Below are 24,132 nucleotides of genomic sequence, written 5' to 3'. Positions count from 1 at the left end.
AATCCTCCCCTTGCACCTCCACCAGCAATGGATCATCCACTTCGAGCTCTAACTCGTCATCGTGCCTCGGAACAAACCTGCAGAAAAAAATAATAATAAAATTGGATGAAGCTGAAGATCCGCAGGATCTCTGAAGGTTTGTACAGTATATGTTAGCTAATTTGTCATTGTAATATCAAATATATATTTCACTTCCTACCCAGATGCATGATAAAAATGCCATTGTGTATATGGACAAAATACATGCCAACCCGCAAATAGCTCAAATCCACATATAATCGACGCATATTTCTTGTAACCCCCCAAAAACACAGAGAAACCTCCACTATGTGTTTACCATGTAAAACTGGGATTAGATCCCCCAAAAATGCACACACAAAAAAACAACCTGAAATTGTTTTTTCAAATATTAAAAATGTCGTAATTCATCATAAGTGATATGAATACACAAGTGCTGAGCTGCGAACATTCCCAATTTACAGCAGCAAAATTATGAAAGGGCGAAAGTAGAAAAATAAAGTATATAAATAAATATAAAGATAACATATAAAATACAAATATAAGCATATTAAAAATGGGTTAGTGGGGGTGAGTCCAGGTTTTCTAGACCGTCTATTCAAGAGCCTGACAGAAGTCGGGTATACAAGGCAAGTCAAACTCAATCTTTATCTTCAACGAACTATCCCAGACTCATGAACCAAAACAAAGTCGACCCCGTCCGTATATTTGATGGCATTGCATGAACAACGGGATGAGAACAAACCAAACTCTTGTTGGTATTGAAACTAATGAGTTTAGCAAGGATTTATTTCCTGGCGTGGTGGCTGCTTCACTGACCCCGTGCAACCACAACATCTACACAGAGTGTTTTGCCGGAGGTGATCGATCAAAAAATAAAAAAGGAGCTTCTTTCATTCGATGAATGATTGTAGTTGTTTCATTCTTTAATATAGTCTTTCACTGGCATCCGTTTTTCTAAGCTAACGGCTAACGTTGAGTCAAACCACCTGAAAACAAACACGCGCTCCTTAACATGGGACGATGGCTGAAAATGAGCACTTATGCTAAATCCAGTCCATTTACGCTGTTTATTCTTGTGCTGATCAATGTGCACTGCCCCAATGAAATACATGAATTTAAAAAAAATTACGTAACAAATGAAACAACAGGCTGTCTGGCGCTTGTTGGGCAATTGTTACCAAACGAGTGTTCAATCCAGACAAACCCTCAGATCAGAAAGCCGTGCTTAGTTATGTAAGCGCACATTTATTAGTCATATTTGTAGTTGCTGCCAAATGAAAGATTTTACATAATCTGGATTATCTGTTGGTTTGCTTATCCTGTCCGATCCAATGGAAAAACAAATTTCTTGAAATAAAAGGATCTTTGTTCCTTTGTTTTCCCAAAGAGGGAAAAAAAAGGAGTCAACATTGTGAAAGGTGTTCCTGTAGAAATACAAAAGTAGCTCTCATTTTTTTTTTTTTAACTCCTATGAACATTTGCAGTCAGATTTATGTGTCACCTGTAGACAGCTCTATGACTCTGATCCTGCTCCTCTCCATTTATGGTGCAGGAAAATAAACCAAAAGACTCCGCACCTAAAGCACCACAAAAAAACAAAAGAAGAAAATGGTCAGTTTTCGAGACACAAATGACAACAAAGGGATATAAGTGCAAAATGAGCAAAACTGTTTTGACTTTTTGCATGCTCTAGGACCACATGTCCGGGAGAGTTTTGCAAAGCTCAGAAAACAAAGATGTACAACGTCAGGAAAACAAAAGGAGATTTTTGCAACTAATCATGCACATGAAACAAATGGAGCATATTTTTCTCTTTGGGCCAAAGTGAGCATGGCGTCCCCTTCCTTTGCCTAAATGATTTCCTGACAAATAAGCATTTAGAATCACAATCTGATTTATTGGTCATGTATGCAAGAAACACACAACTAATTGACTTCCCAGTTGCAAAATAGACAAGACAGCAATAACAACCATGGGAGAGACAGACCGAAAAGTCTGGCGGGTTGCTGTTAACCACCCTGATAAGGAAAACAGTCAGGAAGAGGAGGGGAAAAAAAACCCCAGAAAGACTCCAACCATTCTTCTTAATAGGTGGATGGTTGGAGCCGTAGGAAAAAAAAAACTATTTTATTGAAATTTAATGCAGGTTACTGAAGGACAAAGCCTTGGCAAAAAAAACAAACAAAAAAAATTGACGTGATTTTGTCCCTCTCATGTAATCTGTCATTTGAAATTAGGTTTGTCAAAAACGGTGTCAATTAAAACAGATTTCCTCATAAGGTTCTTCAAATTAAGATTTTTAGAATGTGAACTTAAAGTGTCTGGTGAAGGAACGACACCTTATCTGCTCCACTGCACGAAAATAAAACTTGATGAATACCTGCACTTTTTTTAGGCAGTGTATACGAAGCTTGCATGTAAAAACAAAACAAAAAAAACAACAACAACAAAAAAAGCGCATATTTCCAATGCTATGATTTCCAGTGCAACCCAGAAGACGCCGACTTACTTGATGAGCTCGAGCGTCCGTTCATGAAGACGTTGAGGAACTTCTTGGAGAAATGCAGGTCAACATCTGGCGTGGAGTCTTCGGACAGACACGCCGTGGCCTCTCGTCGGACTCCCCCCAAACGGGCGCAATCTTCCTCACCGTCTCCCTCCTCGTACTCTTCCCCGACGGCGGACTCGTAGGGGGACGAGACGCAGTTGTCGTAGACGGTGGCCGAATCGCTGTCGTCGCTGTAACCTTGGTAACACTGTCTCAAACTGACGAGCTCCAGCTGAGCGTGCTCGTCCACCACCAGGGTGTATTTGACCGAGTCGTACGACAGGCCGCTGGCGTCGGAGCTCATGGAAGTTCTTAGCAGGGCGGCTCTGCTGTTGCCCCTTTCCACTTTTCCCACCGCTCTCTTGATTCGCTCGTCCATGATGATTCTGTCCACGTCCTCATCCTCCCCGCAGTAGCTTTCGTCCGTCGCGTCCACATACTCGACGGACCCCTTGAGACTCAAGTCCAGAGCCAGGGAAGGATGAGTTGATAGCGCCATGCTAGGCGGCGTGATGAGCGATTCGACGCAGGAGGCGTAAGAAGGCGGGGCGATGTAGGCTTCGTCCTCCTCGTAGATGGAGGCGTTGGACTGGTCAGGCAGCGGCTGGTAAGGAGGCGGGCCTTCTGTATCGGAGCTGATGGACATGCGACCCTGCTCACTCAGCTGCGAAAGGAAAGGCCGGTCCTGCGTGCAAGGGGGCTCCGAGGGATTCGAACAGCGCTGCACTGGGGTCAGATATATCTCCTCTGTTGGCTCCAAAGGAGCCTCGGGGTGGTACTGGATCCTCTCGTGTTGGTAGCCACTTCCATCCACCTTCCCCGCCGGATAGAGAGGAGCCGGTTTGTAATTCTGTGGCGGTGGTGGCGGCGCAGGTGCCTTCTCCTGAAACTTGGGCCGCGTCGACGCCGCCGCCGTCAAGCTTTGCGAAGGTCCTGATGGGTGCGAGTGCCTGCAGGGGGCGTCGGTGGAGGTGCCCCGGTCTTTGGTCTGCGCGCCGCCACTCCGCACCTTGTCCTCGTCGCTCAGGCAGCTGTGCTCACGCGGCGGCGTTAGCTCACCTGGAAGACGGGAAAACACGCGCAGCGAGACGAAGACGGCCGTGCAAACACACACGCACAGAAAAACACAAAAGCCACAAGCGCAGACAGAGTTTGAGAACATGATGCAGGCATGAGGCTGAAAGGCAGACATGGCAACAAAACAGAACGTGGAAAAACCGGAAGAGCAAAAAGTATGCAAGGTTAGGTAACATATGTCAGGATTACTCAGATAAATCCCCATTACTCATAAAAAAGTCAAAGTACGCCTTCGTCATGGTGATTGACCGGTTATGTCATAATCCGCGGCCAGGAAGTGCTCGCACGGTGATTTTACGAGGGATGATACGCGGACGTCGGCAGATTAGCAAAGAGCTGCTGAGTCTTTTCGATGCAATGCGACATTTAAGGGACAAGAAATACAATGTTAAGATACTGTGGAGTTCTTGGATTGCTACTAAGCAAACCATGCAGTTGAGTACACTTAAAAAAAAAAAAAAAAAAAAATACATTTTCGGAACTTTTTTTCATTCACATCTTAGCGCTTGAATGTAAAACTAAAGAAAAACGGATTCAAGATGAAAGTGAAATTGTCATCTCGGATCATGTTGGATTTTGAGGCGATGACCTTATTTGACTTAAATCTGTCGTCGATCTTGCGTAGCGCAGACACAAACTATTGAACTACTAAAAAAACCCAAATCACATTAGACTGAATTTATCTTATCGTTTGTCTGTTTGTCAAATGTGGGGGTTTTTTTTTTTTTTTTGGTTTGTTTTGAAATGTGAGCCCCAGATTTGACTACACCACACTAAAAATGAGATCATAGGCACAAACAGCGATTCATTTGAAGAGTCGTTCACACAAACTCACAGGGTCCTTCATGTGAATTAAAAATAGCAGTGGCAAAACTAAAATGGGACGAGCGCAGAAGACCGCACGTGCGACAGCAACCGAGGCAAGTTGTCCTGTCGGGATTTTGTCCAGATTTCTTGCCAATTGTCTTTTGAGCGTACAGAATTTTTTTTTTTTTTTTTTTTACCGCCGTTTGTGATACTGTCGGGATTGCATTCAGCTTTGCCTCACGTGATGCGGTCAAGAGAGTTAAAGCAATGACTCGAGACAGCTCGATGCTCGTCCCCGACGTACATCAGCACGCAGACGCACACAGTCAATCAGCAGTCTAAGCAGCTTGCTATCAAACACACTCAGCCGTGACCGTTTAAATTCAAACATTAGTGTCGTTCTGTGACTTGTCAAGAACAAATTCAATCAGAAAAATGCACAGGTGGGTGTTCACATGCCATGTCTCCTTCATCCAATAAGTTTATAGAAGGCAAAAAAAAAAAACCTCACCAGTTTTGAGAGGTGAAGATGAGCCTGAAACTTTATCCTGCCAGCTGTATTTCTTGCCGAAGGAATTGTTGTTTAACGTGTCCTGAGGAAAAGCAGAGGTCAAGAACAAATGAAGGAAGTGGTGGCAGCAGAAGAAGATGAAGAGAAAGAGCGACCAAGCTCTGGATCCTGAGACTCCACCTTTTGTCCCCAACTCACCACACAGCACACACAAAGCTTTTTTTTTTTTTTTCCCCTGGTGAATATGCACTGAATGAGTCTTTTGTCTGTGCGTAGTGGTGTGAATTTAAAGGGGACCCAGACCTTTTCCCCAGTGGGAAGACATACAATGATTAACTGTAATTTTCTATATTATTTTACTTTAAAAGTGGAGACAAAAAAAAAGAGTGATGTTTGTCCTCAAAACATCTTGCTGCTTTGTGTTTTTGATACATTGTACACCAGGGGTGCCCAAACTTTTCGGACCGATGATCGACTTTTCGATCAACCAACCTCCCGCGATCGACCCGTTACTGCGCACGCACATACACACGCACGCCATGATGAGCAACAGCCTGACGCGGAGGAACGCTGCGCACTTTTGCAGCCTGTTAACTAACATGCACAAAGACACACAAATGGTTGTTGGGTTTTTTTTCTCCTCTACACCCCTCGTGATCGACTTGGGACCAGTCCGCGATCTACCGGTCGATCGCGATCGATGTAATGGGCACCACTGCTGTACACGGGTATACAGTACAAATGTAGTGCAAATGGGATCCAAATCAAGAACTGGAAAGTCCTGTGATCCAAATATTCTCTTGCAAATATCTGGTTCACTTATGCTATGCCCACCCGACGATGCATGACTCACTTCCCAATCTTGCGTACCAGGCGGCGACCGGAGCTGTCGTCATGGTAATGAAAGACGTCGAACCATCTCGCCAGGAGTAGAAAAAAAAAAGATGATGGCTTTGGGAAAATGACTCATGTGGCGTGTTTATTAATAACTCAGACGTACGCAAACGTGATGCGGCATGACGGAAAACGAAGACCTGCCACAATTCTTCGAAGTCGAAGGCAATGCCGATATCGGACCTGTCATTGAGAACGAATGATGTGTCCACAGATGAATGACTTCAGGTCGATTTTGCATGCGAGGCCACATTTACTCTGAAGTACTTAGAACAAGTGCGGTGTAACCAGATGGGAGATTATCAAGACTCAGGATTAATCCTGATATCACGTCGGCCTCTCTGTCTGAACGCGTTTACTCAAACGGTCTTAGAGAGGGCAAACAACAAAATAAAACCTGCCGTGTAAGTCAAGGCGAAAAAAAAAGCATTTTTACAAATATTTGTCACTAAAAGAGTCACGGCAATGAACTCCCAACACTCAAAGTACTGTGGTTTTTGTCCCTCTTGTTTTTCAGCCATAGAAGTCTGCCAAATGAAGCAGAACCGAATACAGATACAGTTGACGTTTTTATTGATTCACTGACCTGGAAGCAACCACCCAGTTGCCTCCGCGTCGCTCAACAACTCTCAAGCACTCGGGTTGGAGAATACGACCCAGAAATCGTTGGCACGGATGCCTCTTATGTAATCATCTCAGCCGCAGAGGTCGGTGAGAGTTTCACAATCGGATTGGGTTCCCGTCCGCCCGATGGATGAAATCGCAATGAAAGCGACCACAACCACCGACAAATTAATCAATCGGCATTTTTTGTCATTGTGTCTGTTTTCCAACAACCGCACATACGTTGTATTGTACGGCCACTACGAGTAATGATATGCTTAAGTGTACATACACAATTGACCCTATTTTCCGGATTATAAATTGCTCCGTAGTATAGGTCGCACCAGCCATAAAATGCATAATAAAGACGGGAAAAAAAACATATATAAGTCGCACTGGAGTATAAAGTCGCATTTTTGGGGGAAATGTATTTGACAAAATCCAACATCAAGAACAGACATGTCATCTTGAAAGGCAATTTAAAATTAAAAATAAAATCGAGAACAACCGGCTGAATATGTGTACGATATGCTAACATTACCTGACGCATAAACAACGAACTGAGAGCGTGCCTGGTATGTTCATGTAACATATTAAGAGTTATTCGGAACATGCTAACAAGTTGACCGAAACCGTCAGAGTCACTCCGAATCACTCAATCCAATGAAATCTTCATCCTCTGTGTCCATGTGTACACACATGGATTTTTTTTTTTTTTTAATCTCATCGGTGAAACTAGGCAAGTCTAAAAATGTGTGTAGAAAGTGAATGACGGCCAAACAACTCCGCCTTTCGAAGTGGTCCTTCACCCTTTCTACATGTGACAACTCAAAACGCAGACAGGAAACTCGGAAGGGCAATGGTACACTGGCTTCAAACAGTCAGTTTTCCACCTCGGGGAAAACTGGACAAACTAAAGCGCTGACAAATGCGACGCTGCTCAGAAGATCATTTTGACAGCCTACAAGCCTGGAGGAGTGGTGGAGAATCGGCAAGAAGATATTCAGACTGTTGCATAAGTGGACGTATGTAAACAGGGGCAGTTAAAAAAAAAACAAAACAAAATCAAAACAAAAAAAAAATTACTGTACTGTATTATAATGACACAAAATCTGTGAAATGGTAAATACCTGACGTGCTATTTTACTATATCCTCCATGATCAAAGGGTGGAACAAAAATTGTTGTGTGTCCCCCTACTTCAATCATTAATGTAGCACTGCCGCTTTTAAGTACAACTCCTGTCTTTGACTCTCCCCATTTTTCTCTTGATTTCCATGGGGAGGTAAGCCTTTTTAGAGCTGGGGGAGGTGGAGGGGGGAAAATAATAATTCATTTACAAGTTTAGAGTACATTGCTGTGCCAAATAATTTGTGTAGGGGCACACCGTATTACTCTGATTGGCGGGAGGACCTTGTTTTCTGCTACTTCTGCTGTGCATTGTCAATATTCTGAAACAACAACGCAGGCAGTTGCACGAAGCCGAGACGCTCACTTTCACACACGTTCTCTCTCTAAAATGTAAATAGAGAGATTCTTATAGAGAGAGAGAGAGAGAGAGAGAGAGAGAGAGAGAGAGAGAGAGAGAGAGAGAGAGAGAGAGAGAATATACACAAAAAGTCCAAAATCATGACGTGACTCCTGAGGGGGCATGATGACTGAACTTACATTCATCTGATGACCAGAAGCATGACTCGAAATAAATATGAATATACTTCAAACTCATTCAATGCCAAGGACGTTTTTTCATGTTTTTTTTTTTTTTTTTTTAAGGATAGAGGCATCCAATCACAGGTATGGCTTTATGTATTTTTTTTCACGTGGTCAGCTAAAGAAGAGTCTGAAGATGGCTGTCACTGAATGAGTCAGAGTAAGTTGTGTCTGACAACCGGGTAAAATTAAAATGTCAGAGGGCAACACAGTCGCACCACGATGCCTCAGACACTGACGAAAACTTTGCCACCGTAATCATCCGTCACCGCTTACACACCACACGATTCAATTTAGAACTTCCTGTCAATTCGGATGGGTTATTTCATGACTTACTCTACAGCCTTTGAAAAGATAAATGTGCTGTTTGAGAAGACAGCAGACAGGCACGCAGTCCCGTGACACTTTCCCTCACAAGCTCAAATAAGCAATTGTGTACTGGTCCGATTGGCAGTCAACGCACACCGTCATGCATTCTCTTTACAGTGATCATAAAACAAGGTCACCACTGTTGTTTAAATTGAAATGATACACATGCCAAAGGGATGGAAACGTCTTGACAATAGAAATGTTGGTTCAGCGGAGCGAACACATCCTCTCGGAGCAAATGCAAAAATATGATTGTCAATAGTAAGATGACATCTATTTGCTTGAAAAGAAAAATCAAGAATATGAGATGAAATCTTAATCACCGAAACATCATATTTTCCCACTCAGCTTTATGTATACAATAATGTCAACAACAACAAAAAATAAACTACCTGTGTGCGGGGCACAATTGGAAACAGATTCAGTGTCGTCGGTCTCTTGGGCCGGTAGGTATCCATGGTAACAGGTACTGTAGGGTCCTTGGTGACCGGCGGAGGTGCGATGGAGGCTTTGGAGGACTCTTTGTCACCGCGGAAACCGCCAGCACCATCAATGAGATCCAAATGCAGCATCTCTGCCTGCAGCTGTCCGACAGCGCCCAGCTCTGCCCTCCCCGGCCTGCTATTGGTCCCTCGCCTCACGTGGCCCTGCAGTGATTGGAAGGCAGTCAGAGTGGAGAAACAGACAAGAGTGAGCAAGGCAGAGAGGGCGTGCGCGTGGATGAGATGAGGAGACCGAACTGGCCAATTAGAAAATTCCTTGACTTCTAGCCTTGCAGTTCTCTCATCACTATCAACACTGAGCTGCTTAGCGCCCAAACACAGCTGAGGATGGTTTGTAGTGGGAGATTGTATTCCCTCCCCCGAGTGCATCCAAGTGTTTAGCTGCCCAGCTTTGCTCTATTTTTTTCTTCAACATACACAGATGGTACACGCTTGATGGGCTGACATGGCCTAAAAAAAAAAAAAAAAAAAAAAAAATCTCCACTACATTACCAGTTGGTAGCATTATGATGACATTAGCTTTTAAGCAGTAACGGACACAAAAATTGAAAAAAATAATTCAAAAGGGAGAAGAGGTTGGAGATGTCTTGCTTTACTTCACTATGAGACACACACAAAAAATTGCTCTAAAAATAGGGTGAAAAACGCAGCTCTGCATTGAATTCAGCAGGCCCACATTTCAAAGTCAATTGCGAAGTGAATTGACACGAGATCATTACGATTTCAAAAGGAACACATTTGGTGAGATTTTTTTTTTTTTTTTTTTTTTGGTGGTGTGCTGTGAAATGTTTTACACGGTTGGTACTGCATACATGGCAAGTATGCACAGAGGATATTTTTTGTATTTATTTTTTGTGCCAGCAGGGGGCAAACCTTTTCTTAAATGCAGGTTGCAGTACTACACTTGTAACCCAAGTCCTGTCAAGTCAAAGGCGTCAAACAGATCCAACAGCTGTCGAATTAACTTTGAATGAAATTCACTCCACTTTGGGCCTGATTTCCAGGCGCAGACTTAACTTGCTCATACAAACAGACGTGGAAGCTGATTTATTTACTAATCGGATGCATCCAGGATTAGACCTGCTAAACATGCTACGATGTCATCCATCCATTTTCAACACCGCTTATCCCGAAGAGGGTCGCGGAGGTTGCTGGAGCCCATCCCAGCTGACTTCGGGCGAAAGGCGGACCAACCCCTGAACTGGTCGCCAGTCAGTCAACAGGGCAGCTACTATGTCATCCACTTCATTTTGCGTATTCTTAGAGGACTATTCGCAAAAAGACAGATTAAACACACACTATGTGAGTTATCATTTATCGTTTCTTTTGTTCCATTTCCAGTGCAACACGACTAATTACATCATCCATCCATTTTCTTGAAAACCTAATTTTGCCCAAGCAAGCGCTCTCCCAAATTGTCCATGGAGAATGCATGCCGAACACCACCGCTTTCACAACAGTGTTGACAAACTGTTGGCGGGAATGAACACGTAATTTAGCACCTTGTTATTTGGTCGCCAACTAAAAAAAGCTGTCTCTTTTCCTGTCATTTTTTTTTTTAACGGGCGATTCTCCAATCGAGACTTCTGACACACCTGTATCGTGTGGCCTGAAAATGAACAACCAAAGAGGCTCACTGAGTTTTGAGGTTGGTCTCATGTCTCATAGATATGCGAAATAAATTGGCGTAGTGCGGGGGTCGGCAACCCACGGCTCAAGAGCCGCATGCGGCTGTTTAACGCCGCCCTAGTGGCTTCCTGGGGCTTTTTCAAACATGTTTGAAAATTGAAAAATATTTTTCTTTTGATATGGTCAGTCAGGTGGCTGTTGTAAAAAATAAAACAGCGTTTCATGTACAATTCACCGAGGGTACTGGCAAAGAATGGGAATCTGGAGGGGCGAGAGAAGCATTTTTAAACGGTACACGTGAGCTACGATGGTTAACACGCGGCAAAAGTGCGTCCCATGCCTCGTTCATCTTAGCTATGGCTCTTGTTCATTATGGCATGCGTGTGTAAGTGCGTGAGTATGCGCGCGTGTGTGGTAACGGGTCGATCGCAGGACGTTGGTTGATCGAAAAGTTGATTTTCAGTGCATTTTGATAGTAGGCTAATATAGCTCATATAGATACATACAGCATGTGTTTCCTCCATTATAAGGCTTATGGAAGGCTTTTATTTTTGCCGACCGCTGGCGTAGTGGGCTCAAAAGTGATACTACCAGTGACGGGCATCATTCATCTTGCAGTATGCTGCTCTGAAGGAGGAGCGTGTGTTTTTGCATTCTTTAAATCGAATCAAAGTTATTGAATCAAAATACTGGGCATGTTTGGGGCCGGCGCATCAATGAAACGCCAGCGAGTGCTTTGAATGCTTAAAAGGCTCATTTTCCCTCCCTTCGGCTATTTCAAAGCGAAGATCAATATCTGCTAATGCAACCCGCTTCCGCTTGCACCCTTCTCGTGTTTTACGGCCTGAATTTATAACGGGCCCCTTTGAAAGGCACCGCTGTGTTGCTAGGAGACAAGTGACGATGTGGAGGCGGACGAGGAGCGCCTGCTGCTGCTGCTGCTGCCGGCCCCCTTGGCGACGCTGCAATACTGTGATGCTCAGCTCTCGTCCAATCAGAGAAGCCAAAGCGGGGGGGAAATGTCACAATCACATAACGTCGCAACTTGATGACTCACATATAATCAAAATCGCAACCCTCAAAAAAAAATAATAATAATAATCATTATCTTAAGAATGAGAGAACGTCTCACTGTGGCGTTACATTCACTGCAACAGAAGTAAACCCTGAATTAAATAATCCTCGAGGCATCCCTGGATGGATAAAAAAAAAAATAAAGCACAAGCAGAGACACAAGATGCGTGTCTGTTTGCGTTTGCGCTGATGAGGCCGGGTCATCTCTTCCCATGAGTGGATGAGATGACGTGAGCAGTATCCATGGAGGCAGTGCAAACCACCTCTTGCTGTATTTTCAACCCCAACACATGCGGGCGGGAAGTGAAAATAGGTTGCCATGGAAATAGCTCCCATGGCTGTTTTGCTGAAGCACCTCTTTCCGCGTACCCTCTTTCCACCGTTTCGTTCCTTTTCATCTGGTTGCCTCTCACATCCAGCCTTCACGGTGTTAGTGACTTGTTGTTATTGATTATACAGAATACATTTTGAAGCAATTAGCAACAAGGGCTTCATTCATTCATTCATTTTCCACTACATGACCTGTTTAGCGTTGCAGCTAATCTGGAGTCCAACCCAGCCGCGCACCAACGTGCACAGTATGTACAGTCAGTGACTGACAAGACAAGATGAAGCCTGAAGCCACTTGGGAGGGTGAGCACAATGATGATGTCATCACTGTGGGTTGAAGTACATCAAGTGAACGATCTGTGCCGAGGTCCCACACAGCCCCACACACTCCTCGGTTTCTGAAAGTGTATCAACGCTTTATGCATTATTAAACAGGGCTGGGCTTTCTCCACAAATTGCTGAAATGCTGAACTATAACGAGAAGAAGCAGAACACCTGTCTGTGCCTGATGATAAATTCAGTCGTGCTCGGGTTCTTTTTGGGCAAAAACAAATTTATGGGGGACAAGGTTGTTAATTCATCATTGGAGCCCGAATCAAATATTGGGAAGTAAAGCGGAGTAAATTGGCAGATATCATGGAAGTCGAGTCAAGTGTAGCTTTTATAAAAAAATAAATAAAAATCTTAGATATGTTACAACGTTACATGATCATACTGCACCACTCTTGAGGACTCACAATAGCTCGGTATTGCTGTGCTAACGTCTTAGTTTCAGATGCACCGAAATTCAACATTTTCTGGCTCATGTGTTTATCCAATTCATAACTAAGGCTTGAGTAAGCCTGACTTATGTTTCCAGCACATTTCTTCCATCTGCAATGAAATGCGTTTGATCGCAGCATGTGCATACATGGCTTCCGTTCAGCAAAGGCTGTTCTATGATTAGCAACCCAATTACGAAGGCATGACAAAGCACACGTAGAGACCCAAAAATATCGAATGCTCATCTGCTAGCAAAAAAATGACTCAAGGGGAACAAAAGCTTTCGACCCTCCCGTTGCCTTGGTTACAAGAGAAGAAACAATTGGTGGAGTTGATGAAGGAGGAGGCGTCGATGGGTTCAGAGAGAACGGAGCCCCCAAAAAGATCTGACAGAATAATATATTCAGCTCGCTTTTTCTCGCTGTAGCAGTTCAATCTTTTTTGGTGATAGTTCAAACATGCTCCGGTTGGGGGAAAAAGGGGGGGGGGGCTCAGACAGAATGCCCAAAACTTGCTCGAAGCTTAAAGAATGAATATAAACTTATAGATGTCAATTATTAAGTTGATACCGTATAATGGCAGGAAGCTTGCACAACACAAATGGACAAAATGTATTTTTTTTAAGTAATTTTGTCTTTCCAGCCCTTATCTGTTTGGGTTTTTTTCAACATTATACATTAACACCCTTCCCAAAACATGACTGAGCAGGAATAATGTCCTTAATCTCCAGATGGCAAAGGCCCAGCTTCACTTTTGTCTCCAAAATACGTGAACCTTGCTGAATACAAGAAACTACAGCGGACAACAAAATGCACGGTATGAATTTTTAACAGGGAAGAAAAAAATAGTTTGAATTCCTTTTGCTCTAGTCTTACCTTGATATCTGGGCCATTGCAATTGAGGCTCATCCCACATTCGTCTGTGATCTCCGTAATCTCTGACAGGTCATCGTCTTCAAACTCACCCAAGCTAATGTCGTGAGTCAACCTGGGAAAAAGGGATTCAAGAGAAAGTGACAGATTAGAGATCAAAAAAACTTTATCAAGACTCGACCTCCTCTTCAAATTGCGTTGAGCAAATTAGCGCAAAGTCATAAATTCTGAACTCTCAAGAGGAAATCCCTTGAATGGTAACCGTTGTACCAATTTCAAACAACCCAACTTTATTTATGAAGCACTTTTCCTCCAAAAGGAAGCAACTCAAACTGCTTCATGTTACAAAACCGCTTCGAACGTCGCTCCTCAAATGAAGTCGGCGATGAGCAAAACTGCTCCTTAAACAGCAACGTTTACTTTGAGCTGTGTGTCCTTATAATCACGTCGCTTCAGCGGCACGTTTTATGTCGCCTTTGCTTCACGGTGGTTGTTCCATTCACGACTCAATCCATTCAATCAGGTGAAATGGCCCCAGGATGACCCTGCTATCGAGATTATTCTCCACAAATGCATCCTAAACTGCAAGCGTGTTCAAAATGACGGCAGCGAGAAAAACATTATGAGTTTTGTTTTTATAGTCTTTTTAAACAACGTTAAAATGCAGACATGATTTAGTTCTATTACAACGGTACAAACGTTACCGGTACATACAAACACCTCTCTGGGACAAAAAAAATAAATACAGACACAAGCTACAAGTTTTGCATTACCAGCACCCCCGCAAAAAAAAAATCATTTGAAGTGAACTCGGAGGATCCAGAGCAGCTAACTTGTGTCTTAAGGAGGGAATTCTCTCTTGGGTTGACTTTGATCATTAATTTACTGTTAGGTCATTTTGGGCCTCTTCAAGGGATGTATCATCATCCTCCCAAGACCGCAGTATTACCGGTAATTATAATTCATTTCACGTTGGACCAGTAGTGTTCATGTCGATTGTGTTTATTCCTAAGCATGAGTGTTCAATATATACTCCAGGACTGGTCTAAAAAGGTCAAAAAGAAAGATGCCTGTAACTCTTCCCATTCATCCAGGTCATTTCATTCTAAGAGCATTGAATCGCAACTGGACTTTAGATCGTACCGGCCTTTGTCACTGGGTTTGACCAGTTCTGAAATGTACTGGAATTTGGGGTTTTTGAAAATCCTTCTCAGCTTCGAAGACAGACCTGCTACGTCTGGAATGACAAAATTGTTGTCTTTCTCATCGACGTTTTACCTTGTCCCTTTTGGAAGTTGATCTCCTTTTCACAAATGTAATTCATGCCTTCGTCACATCTCAGCTGGATTACTGAAATACACTTTGGAGTAAGCCAATCCTCCATGAAGTATCTACAGTTGGTCCAAAATGCTGCTGCTCACCTCTTGACTGGGATTAGTAAGAGGGAGCACATAACTCCCACTCTGGCATCCCTTTTTGTCCACTGCGTTCATGTGCTCAGTGAAGGCTCGATTTTCTTGGCCTTGGATTTTAACCTGTGTGTCATCCATCTATCTGTACTGATGACTTGGAATTGTTCCCTTCATGTTGCAGACAACTGACTCGTTGCCGCCATTTCATTTGCGTGTGATCACGTTGCGTAGGGAAATTAACAAATTAGCTGTGGCTGATTAAAAAATGTTTTCCCCGTTTTTAGATATAATGTCGAGCAGAATCTCCTCTATCGCCTTGTTTTCAATTAGATGATTTTCTTGCAGTATTTCGGTGTTTATCGCCGCCTTGGCAAGATATCTCGTCTTTGACCGTCCAAAATGTGCTGAACGCTAGCTGGAATATTTATATCGACCTATCCCGACCAATTTTGAGGGTTTTAAAGGACATGCTGTGATGCCCACTTGGTACATGATGCCTTGCCAAAATTTGTCTCGCCTAACCTTGACTGGGGGGGATAGTAGAAAATGATTCCAATGGGATAGTTGTTTTGGGCAGTGTAACCGTGTCTCATGGTCGCGCCGTTTTCTCATGCATTCAAATCCAACACAGCTAGGGGCTGTTTCAACAGAACCAAAAACGTTGAGCACAAGTTTTGTTCAGTAAAAGTAGATTTTTACTGCAGCTGTTTTACACTAGGCTGGTTTGGAGTCATTGAGTTTATGAGGCTTGGAACACGTTGGGACTGCTGTCATGTCATCTGAATGAACATCTCTGGCATCATCCTATGCCTTTTGCCTTGGCTGTTTCCCTGATTAACAACAACAACAACAAAATCTGTATTGCCTGTCTTCTATTTGAAGCTGACTGAATAAATAAATTAACCTGTACCTGAACACAGATCTCAGTTCAGATGACGAAAACATTCTAAAAGTGCATGCTATGACATTTCGTTGTTTCAGTTGGTCCCAAACAAAGTGGCCAACAACAACATCTGTCAAGAGCATCACACACTTGACATTTTGACCCTGGCATTTAGTTATTAAATCAGATGGCTGGACAGTACACCTGCATCTGTCCCAGATGATTCACAGCTTTATGCTCGTAACTTAGAGACCACAGTGGTGCAAGCTGCTAGCCATTCATCAGCTTCGCCCTCTTGCAAGGACACACTTTGGACCGGAGCAAGACGCTCCTGTCAGATGCCACATCCACATAACTCACCATCGTTTGATGGATGAAAACCAGCCCAGCACGGGCCGATTTATACTGAGCTCTTCCTGCACTCATGCCACTGTCATAACAACATGAGGTGGGCTGTGCATTCCCTGGCCAAGCTATTTTTTGCTCTGCAGGCACAACATCTCTTCCCAGGACACACAAAGGCACATGCATACCCCTCCATTCAAGGGCAAGCCTGCCCCGAGCTTTAACATGCAAAGAGTCGACAAATGGAGAGAGCGCGTTAACAGCCGCACACAAACACAAGGTCACACGGCCATGTTGCAACATTCCAGTCAAAAAGACAGAAAGCGTGGCGACGTGTCCTACCATTTTTCCCACTGGTCCTCCATCCATCCCTCTTCTCCTTCCCCTCCCGAGTCCATACTGTAAGTGAGGAGGGCATCCGAAGCCGAGAAGAGGAGAAGGAGCGAGGGGTTTTGAGAGTGAAGAAGGTGGGGGGGTAAACTGCAAGCGTGTTCAAAATGACGGCAGCGAGAAAAACATTATGAGTTTTGTTTTTATAGTCTTTTTAAACAACGTTAAAATGCAGACATGATTTAGTTCTATTACAACGGTACAAACGTTACCGGTACATACAAACACCTCTCTGGGACAAAAAAAATAAATACAGACACAAGCTACAAGTTTTGCATTACCAGCACCCCCGCAAAAAAAAATCATTTGAAGTGAACTCGGAGGATCCAGAGCAGCTAACTTGTGTCTTAAGGAGGGAATTCTCTCTTGGGTTGACTTTGATCATTAATTTACTGTTAGGTCATTTTGGGCCTCTTCAAGGGATGTATCATCATCCTCCCAAGACCGCAGTATTACCGGTAATTATAATTCATTTCACGTTGGACCAGTAGTGTTCATGTCGATTGTGTTTATTCCTAAGCATGAGTGTTCAATATATACTCCAGGACTGGTCTAAAAAGGTCAAAAAGAAAGATGCCTGTAACTCTTCCCATTCATCCAGGTCATTTCATTCTAAGAGCATTGAATCGCAACTGGACTTTAGATCGTACCGGCCTTTGTCACTGGGTTTGACCAGTTCTGAAATGTACTGGAATTTGGGGTTTTTGAAAATCCTTCTCAGCTTCGAAGACAGACCTGCTACGTCTGGAATGACAAAATTGTTGTCTTTCTCATCGACGTTTTACCTTGTCCCTTTTGGAAGTTGATCTCCTTTTCACAAATGTAATTCATGCCTTCGTCACATCTCAGCTGGATTACTGAAATACACTTTGGAGTAAGCCAATCCTCCATGAAGTATCTACAGTTGGTCCAAAATGCTGCTGCTCACCTCTTGACTGGGATTAGTAAGAGGGAGCACATAACTCCCACTCTGGCATCCCTTTTTGTCCACTGCGTTCATGTGCTCAGTGAAGGCTCGATTTTCTTGGCCTTGGATTTTAACCTGTGTGTCATCCATCTATCTGTACTGTTGACTTGGAATTGTTCCCTTCATGTTGCAGACAACTGACTCGTTGCCACCATTTCATTTGTGTGTGATCACGTTGCGTAGGGAAATTAACAAATTAGCTGTGGCTGATTAAAAAATGTTTTCCCCGTTTTTAGATATAATGTCGAGCAGAATCTCCTCTATCGCCTTGTTTTCAATTAGATGATTTTCTTGCAGTATTTCGGTGTTTATCGCCGCCTTGGCAAGATATCTCGTCTTTGACCGTCCAAAATGTGCTGAACGCTAGCTGGAATATTTATATCGACCTATCCCGACCAATTTTGAGGGTTTTAAAGGACATGCTGTGATGCCCACTTGGTACATGATGCCTTGCCAAAATTTGTCTCGCCTAACCTTGACTGGGGGGGATAGTAGAAAATGATTCCAATGGGATAGTTGTTTTGGGCAGTGTAACCGTGTCTCATGGTCGCGCCGTTTTCTCATGCATTCAAATCCAACACAGCTAGGGGCTGTTTCAACAGAACCAAAAACGTTGAGCACAAGTTTTGTTCAGTAAAAGTAGATTTTTACTGCAGCTGTTTTACACTAGGCTGGTTTGGAGTCATTGAGTTTATGAGGCTTGGAACACGTTGGGACTGCTGTCATGTCATCTGAATGAACATCTCGAGCATCATCCTATGCCTTTTGCCTTGGCTGTTTCCCTGATTAACAACAACAACAACAAAATCTGTATTGCCTGTCTTCTATTTGAAGCTGACTGAATAAATAAATTAACCTGTACCTGAACACAGATCTCAGTTCAGATGACGAAAACATTCTAAAAGTGCATGCTATGACATTTCGTTGTTTCAGTTGGTCCCAAACAAAGTGGCCAACAACAACATCTGTCAAGAGCATCACACACTTGACATTTTGACCCTGGCATTTAGTTATTAAATCAGATGGCTGGACAGTACACCTGCATCTGTCCCAGATGATTCACAGCTTTATGCTCGTAACTTAGAGACCACAGTGGTGCAAGCTGCTAGCCATTCATCAGCTTCGCCCTCTTGCAAGGACACACTTTGGACCGGAGCAAGACGCTCCTGTCAGATGCCACATCCACATAACTCACCATCGTTTGATGGATGAAAACCAGCCCAGCACGGGCCGATTTATACTGAGCTCTTCCTGCACTCATGCCACTGTCATAACAACATGAGGTGGGCTGTGCATTCCCTGGCCAAGCTATTTTTTGCTCTGCAGGCACAACATCTCTTCCCAGGACACACAAAGGCACATGCATACCCCTCCATTCAAGGGCAAGCCTGCCCCGAGCTTTAACATGCAAAGAGTCGACAAATGGAGAGAGCGCGTTAACAGCCGCACACAAACACAAGGTCACACGGCCATGTTGCAACATTCCAGTCAAAAAGACAGAAAGCGTGGCGACGTGTCCTACCATTTTTCCCACTGGTCCTCCATCCATCCCTCTTCTCCTTCCCCTCCCGAGTCCATACTGTAAGTGAGGAGGGCATCCGAAGCCGAGAAGAGGAGAAGGAGCGAGGGGGGGAGTAAGGGGGAGGAGCATCAAGGAGGAGAGCTGGGTGGAGGTGCGGCTCACACGGGTCGATGCAAGAAGCGTTACATTCCCAGCTTGCTGTTGCTTCTTTGCACAGAAGCGATACCGTGAGGGAATTGTTTAAAGCAGAGAAGCTAGGGCCGGAGGGAGTGTTATCTAATCTGTTCCCGCCTCTCTTTTCCACTCTGATGTTTAGTCTGCCTGTGTGCATCAGATTTACTATGCCGAGGCAGGAAAATGCTGGCGTAAGCAGAATACTTGCCGGACAGAAAGCCCGGACAAGAGAAACATCAGCACAACGGGGCACTCCTCTCGCTATGCACCACGGGTATGCTCAATTATTCATGAGGCCCATTGATCACACACACACACACACACGACTTTTTTTTTTTTGAACCTTTTGTTATTCCCTTTCTATTCATCGGAGTAAAATACTGTAGATTGTTGGTCCAAAATCACCAAGCATACAGCAGTTAGAATACAGTCGACACTCTTGGTAGTAAATCAAGAAAAGCACACTACTCATCAAATTATAATCATGACTAGATTTTGATGCGAGAAGAAGAAACAGAAAAAAAAAATGCAGAGCAAAAGTACACCATTGAAGGATTGATAAAACAATGCAATCATCCACCCATCCAATCATTTCCTGATGCGCTTATGCTCCTCACGAGAATCACGGGTGTGCTGGAGCCTAACCCAGCTGCCTTCGGGCAGTAGGCGGGGGACACCCTGAACCGGTTGCCAGCCAATCGAAGGGCACGCACAGACAAACGACCATCCGCGCTCACACTCACACCTTTACACATTCACCCCATACCAATTGTTTTATTTGACGTTCAGGCAAAATCATTCAAAATAAGTCATCTATCCAAGTCCTTATGAATGGTCGATAAAGAATTGGACCACAGACAGCTGGTGAGGGCATGGCGGTGACGCAGGAAAACAAGGCAACAACAACATATGGCTCCACTGGGATGAAGCCAATTTCAGGGCTAAAGATGACAAGCTTTCCCTTCTCTGACAAAAAAAGCAATTCTGAAGCAATCAATTTAAGAAAGCCTTGTGCACACTGATTTCCAGTGAGCCATTTCAAAAATAACATCAAAGTATAATCGACTAGTTTGGCCGACTCTGTGTGTAATGTTGAAATGTGTTCCGAATAGGAATTGGAATCGTTTTATAGCGATTAAAAGCACGAATAATACAATGGTTGGAAAGTTAAATTTGAAGCAAGATGTTTTTTTTCTGAAGAATTTGGCAGGATGTTAAATGACAATCCACGATAAATTGTGGAGTATTTTTTATAATGGCATATCCGTATGGTGTGCATCATGAACTGCATTTTGTTAACGCACAGACGTTTGGCACAGTAGTTCAAACTCAAGATTTATTATTTGATTTATAACACGTTATTTGAGATTTTAAATGTGCCGCATTTTGATAAATATCGGTCAGACAGCACAGATGACTGGCTTGCAAGGATTCCTGTACGTTAAATAATGATCTATTAACTTCTCGAGAAAGCTTTTCAACATGTGTTTGAGAAATTGAGCAGCAGGTTAGACGATCGTCTTTCGCTATTGCCATTATTGATTTTACAAAATCAATTATTCATGTGTGCATGTGTTCCCTGCAGTAACACCCTGTGAAATTGTATCATATGCGCTACTTGGTGTTAAGTTGGCTCAGACCAATCTCATTTGCATATCTGGATATTTTATTGTTCATAACATACTGAAGCAACTGTTGGTTGCGAACTCTTCCTGCTCCATAAAGTGCATCAAAACGATTCACAGTGCTTCACTTTTTTCAAGGATTTGTGTTATGAATGCAGTGATTTGAGCAAACAATTCAATCTTTATACCCTTAAATATATTTCATATACGCCACATTGATATCCTGTCTCAGCACTTGTTGAGAAACGGCTTTTAAAGGGACATTGATTTAATTTCTCGAACCAAATACAGAATTGCTTGTTGACAAGATTGCAATAGCACTTTTGTGACATATTACGAGTCTTTTTTCTCTCTCTCTTTGTGATTGAGGACTTGTTCAGTTACATTCAGGATGAAAAAAAAAAAAACATGATTGCAGTTGCGTCTGACTTGGATTCATACACATCCGAAATGGTGTCTTGAAACTATTATAATTTAACTCAAAGACAGGGAAGATTCCCTGTATGACACCAAAATCAAAATACTGCTCTGTAACAAAATATTTACAATTAGAATATTAAAATAAATCTACTTTCACGTCAAGAAGAAACAGCAGGCAATTAATCAACCTATAAAAAAGTGAACACAACCAATAAGAAAATATATTATTCAAGTATTATACTTTTTTTGTATGAATCGATTATAGTGATAGTAAACTGACAGTAAATTGCTGGCATGATTAGGCACAAAATGAGTGCAATATTTGTAGTTCCTTTCATGATTCAGTACGATAAGCTGCTTGATAACACAACATAGCAATCGTTGCAGCTGTACCTCAGATCATAAAACACACCCGAACACAGAGAGAACCAAAACACCGAGAGACTCCATCAATACCGAATGCACGAACTCAATGGCAGCAAGCCAGCTAGCAAGCAAGCAAGCATCTCAGCCCTCCTCATCGCGCCCAAGCCTCCCCGCCGTTTCTTACCTGCAGCTGGCTGCAGATTTGTGTTGAAGATTGCGGTCGGGCTGCTGGCTGCCTTCCCGCTTTTCGCCGTCCGCCATGCCGCTCGCCCTCTCATGTCTCCGTTCGCATCAAGCAGCGAGCAGCAGCGTAGCCGCCCGGCGGTCGGTTGGACTGACACACCTGACGCGAGATGTGATACCGTACGTAGTTGCGATAGGATGATGCCTTCATAGGCTGTCGTAAATTGGAAAGCCTCGGATTGTGCTCAGGCATGTGAAATATATTAGAGTTGATCGACACTGCGTTGGCAAAGCTTTTGATGACATTTGTAAATTAATTATCGGGAGTTCTTAATTATGGGTCAATCCACCACCCCATGCCACTTCCCAGTACTTTGTTATGTACATATACATACACAAAAATAACAGGTAAAATTCAAAAGTGCGCATAAAAATAGAAGCTGCGTAAGGAATTAAAAAAATAAAACAAATATAAATCAAAGTAAGCAGTAAAAGTACAAGGTGCCGTCGACTTCTTTTCGCTCTAGGTCTATTATTGATAAGTCATTCACCCAAAGGCAAAGAAAGGCAAGGCAAGGCAGTTTTGTTCAATACTGTACAGTATACTGTATAGCACATTACATACTCAAGGCAACTCACCGTCCTTCACACAAGCAAAGAAACAACACTTACAAGCATTTTACGAACACAACAGAGGCAAAGCAGAGAAAACAAAAGTATTTCCAACACCTTTAAACACAGCAAAAAAAAAAAAAAAAAGCAAACAAAGAAAAGGACTATTTCCGGTCATGAGTGGAGGAGGCTACGACATCTTCAACACTTGAGCTTCGTGAGTTAATTTTCAACTTTTTTTAATGTTATTTCAATGGCCATTATTGATTTCCTTCTTTTACATGAGGGTACAATGTTGTCAACGTGTGTAACTATGTAGGTGGAATATCGCTATAAAGTGCCTTTGGTATCCCCATCGGAATCAAATCAATCAAAACATCGCAGAATTATAAAACTCTGAGGTTTTAAATGAAGTTGTCAAACATTTGCACATACATACATTTGTACAAACAAAAGTCTCTAAATGTTTCCTTCATTTTACATATTTTTTTTAAATCATTGAATCGATGTGATTTGAGCATTTACCACACACCGCTTTGCTAATTACTTTGTGTCTCAATGAAGTGGTTAAATGATGCTCGAGCAAATCGATATTTGTCTACAAAGTTTTATTGAACATTTATTAAACAAGTTGTTTCATGAAATGAGTCATTTTGATCATTTGATCATTCTGCCATTTGTGAGGGGGACCTCCTTTAGCGTGACGGTGACTCTTTTTTGTGAGGACGTTGCAAGAACAAATGGCTTCAGATCGATGACACATTGATCAACTACTTTCCTACATGTCATTTTGATGAGATCTTTTCACTAAGCATTGGTTTAAAATGCAGATTATTACGGGCCCTCAGAGGTCAGGATGGGATAAAGCACATGGATTACAGGGTTAGACTCACAACCACTGGCTAAAAATAAGCCCCTCGGTTGAAGTCAGGTGGGACATGAGCGAGTTTTTATTACGTTTAGTTGCAGACTCTGCACAGGACGCTGATTTGGGTATTTGATGAAATGAGTTGTCACCACTGTATAAAAATAACTGGATTATACAATCTTCTTTAGATTATACGTCTTCGAAGATTTTAACTGCGCATGGTGTAAAAGTTTGCCATAAGACAAATTGTGGCCACTTGCACATCTTCCAGTCGATGAACACAGAACTACATGCAAAAAAGACATTTGACGTACGGGTACTGTCTCTTGCCAAAAGCATTTGCTGACCTGCCTTGACTCACTCGTGAACTTTCGTGACATCTGTTTCTTAATCAATCAGGTTTGAGAAGACGCAAGTCCACCCTTTGCAACGAGAATAGCTTCAGCTCTTCTGGGGAAGCTTTCCACAAGATTTAGGAGTGCGTTTATGGGAATTTCGGACCATTTTTCCAAAACGTTGCATTTCCGAGGTCACATGCCGATGTCGGGCAATAGGGCGAAGCCGTCCGTCTCTGCTCTAATTCGTCACAAAGGCATTCTGTTGGATTCCCGCTGTCAATAACAGCCGCGATTAAATGTCTTATCAATGTCGTAAAG

At 43.0% G+C, this 24,132-nt stretch overlaps 1 protein-coding gene and 1 long non-coding RNA gene across 4 annotated transcripts in view; one reads left to right on the top strand and one right to left on the bottom strand.

The window, feature by feature from the left end:
- Positions 1 to 22,158, bottom strand: part of mapk8ip1b (mitogen-activated protein kinase 8 interacting protein 1b) — a 43,558-nt gene extending 21,400 nt beyond the window's left edge. Inside the window, exons 1-7 of one of the 3 annotated variants that reach the window (XM_019876442.1) lie at positions 21,998 to 22,158; positions 13,713 to 13,824; positions 8,932 to 9,186; positions 4,965 to 5,046; positions 2,531 to 3,628; positions 1,523 to 1,598; positions 17 to 77 (exon numbers count right to left, since the gene is read on the bottom strand). In XM_019876442.1, coding sequence (XP_019732001.1) covers positions 17 to 77; positions 1,523 to 1,598; positions 2,531 to 3,628; positions 4,965 to 5,046; positions 8,932 to 9,186; positions 13,713 to 13,824; positions 21,998 to 22,074 — 1,761 coding nt within the window. In that variant the 5' untranslated portion in view covers positions 22,075 to 22,158. Of the gene's footprint in view, positions 1 to 16; positions 78 to 1,522; positions 1,599 to 2,530; positions 3,629 to 4,964; positions 5,047 to 8,931; positions 9,187 to 13,712; positions 13,825 to 16,691; positions 16,819 to 19,228; positions 19,330 to 21,997 lie in introns of those variants that run through there. The other 2 variants (XM_019876445.1, XM_019876444.1) reach the window with 2 other exon arrangements.
- A 569-nt stretch (positions 22,159 to 22,727) lies between these two features.
- LOC109519665 (uncharacterized) lies at positions 22,728 to 24,126 on the top strand. Its single transcript, XR_002169002.1, has 2 exons — positions 22,728 to 22,825; positions 23,876 to 24,126. It is a non-coding gene; the product is annotated as an uncharacterized LOC109519665 (long non-coding RNA).
- The last annotated feature ends 6 nt before the right edge of the window (positions 24,127 to 24,132 follow it).

The sequence above is a fragment of the Hippocampus comes genome, unplaced genomic scaffold, assembly GCF_001891065.2.
Source record: "Hippocampus comes isolate QL1 unplaced genomic scaffold, H_comes_QL1_v1.1 scaffold150, whole genome shotgun sequence".
Lineage (NCBI taxonomy): Eukaryota > Metazoa > Chordata > Actinopteri > Syngnathiformes > Syngnathidae > Hippocampus > Hippocampus comes.
This window is presented reverse-complemented; position numbering and strand designations above follow the sequence as displayed.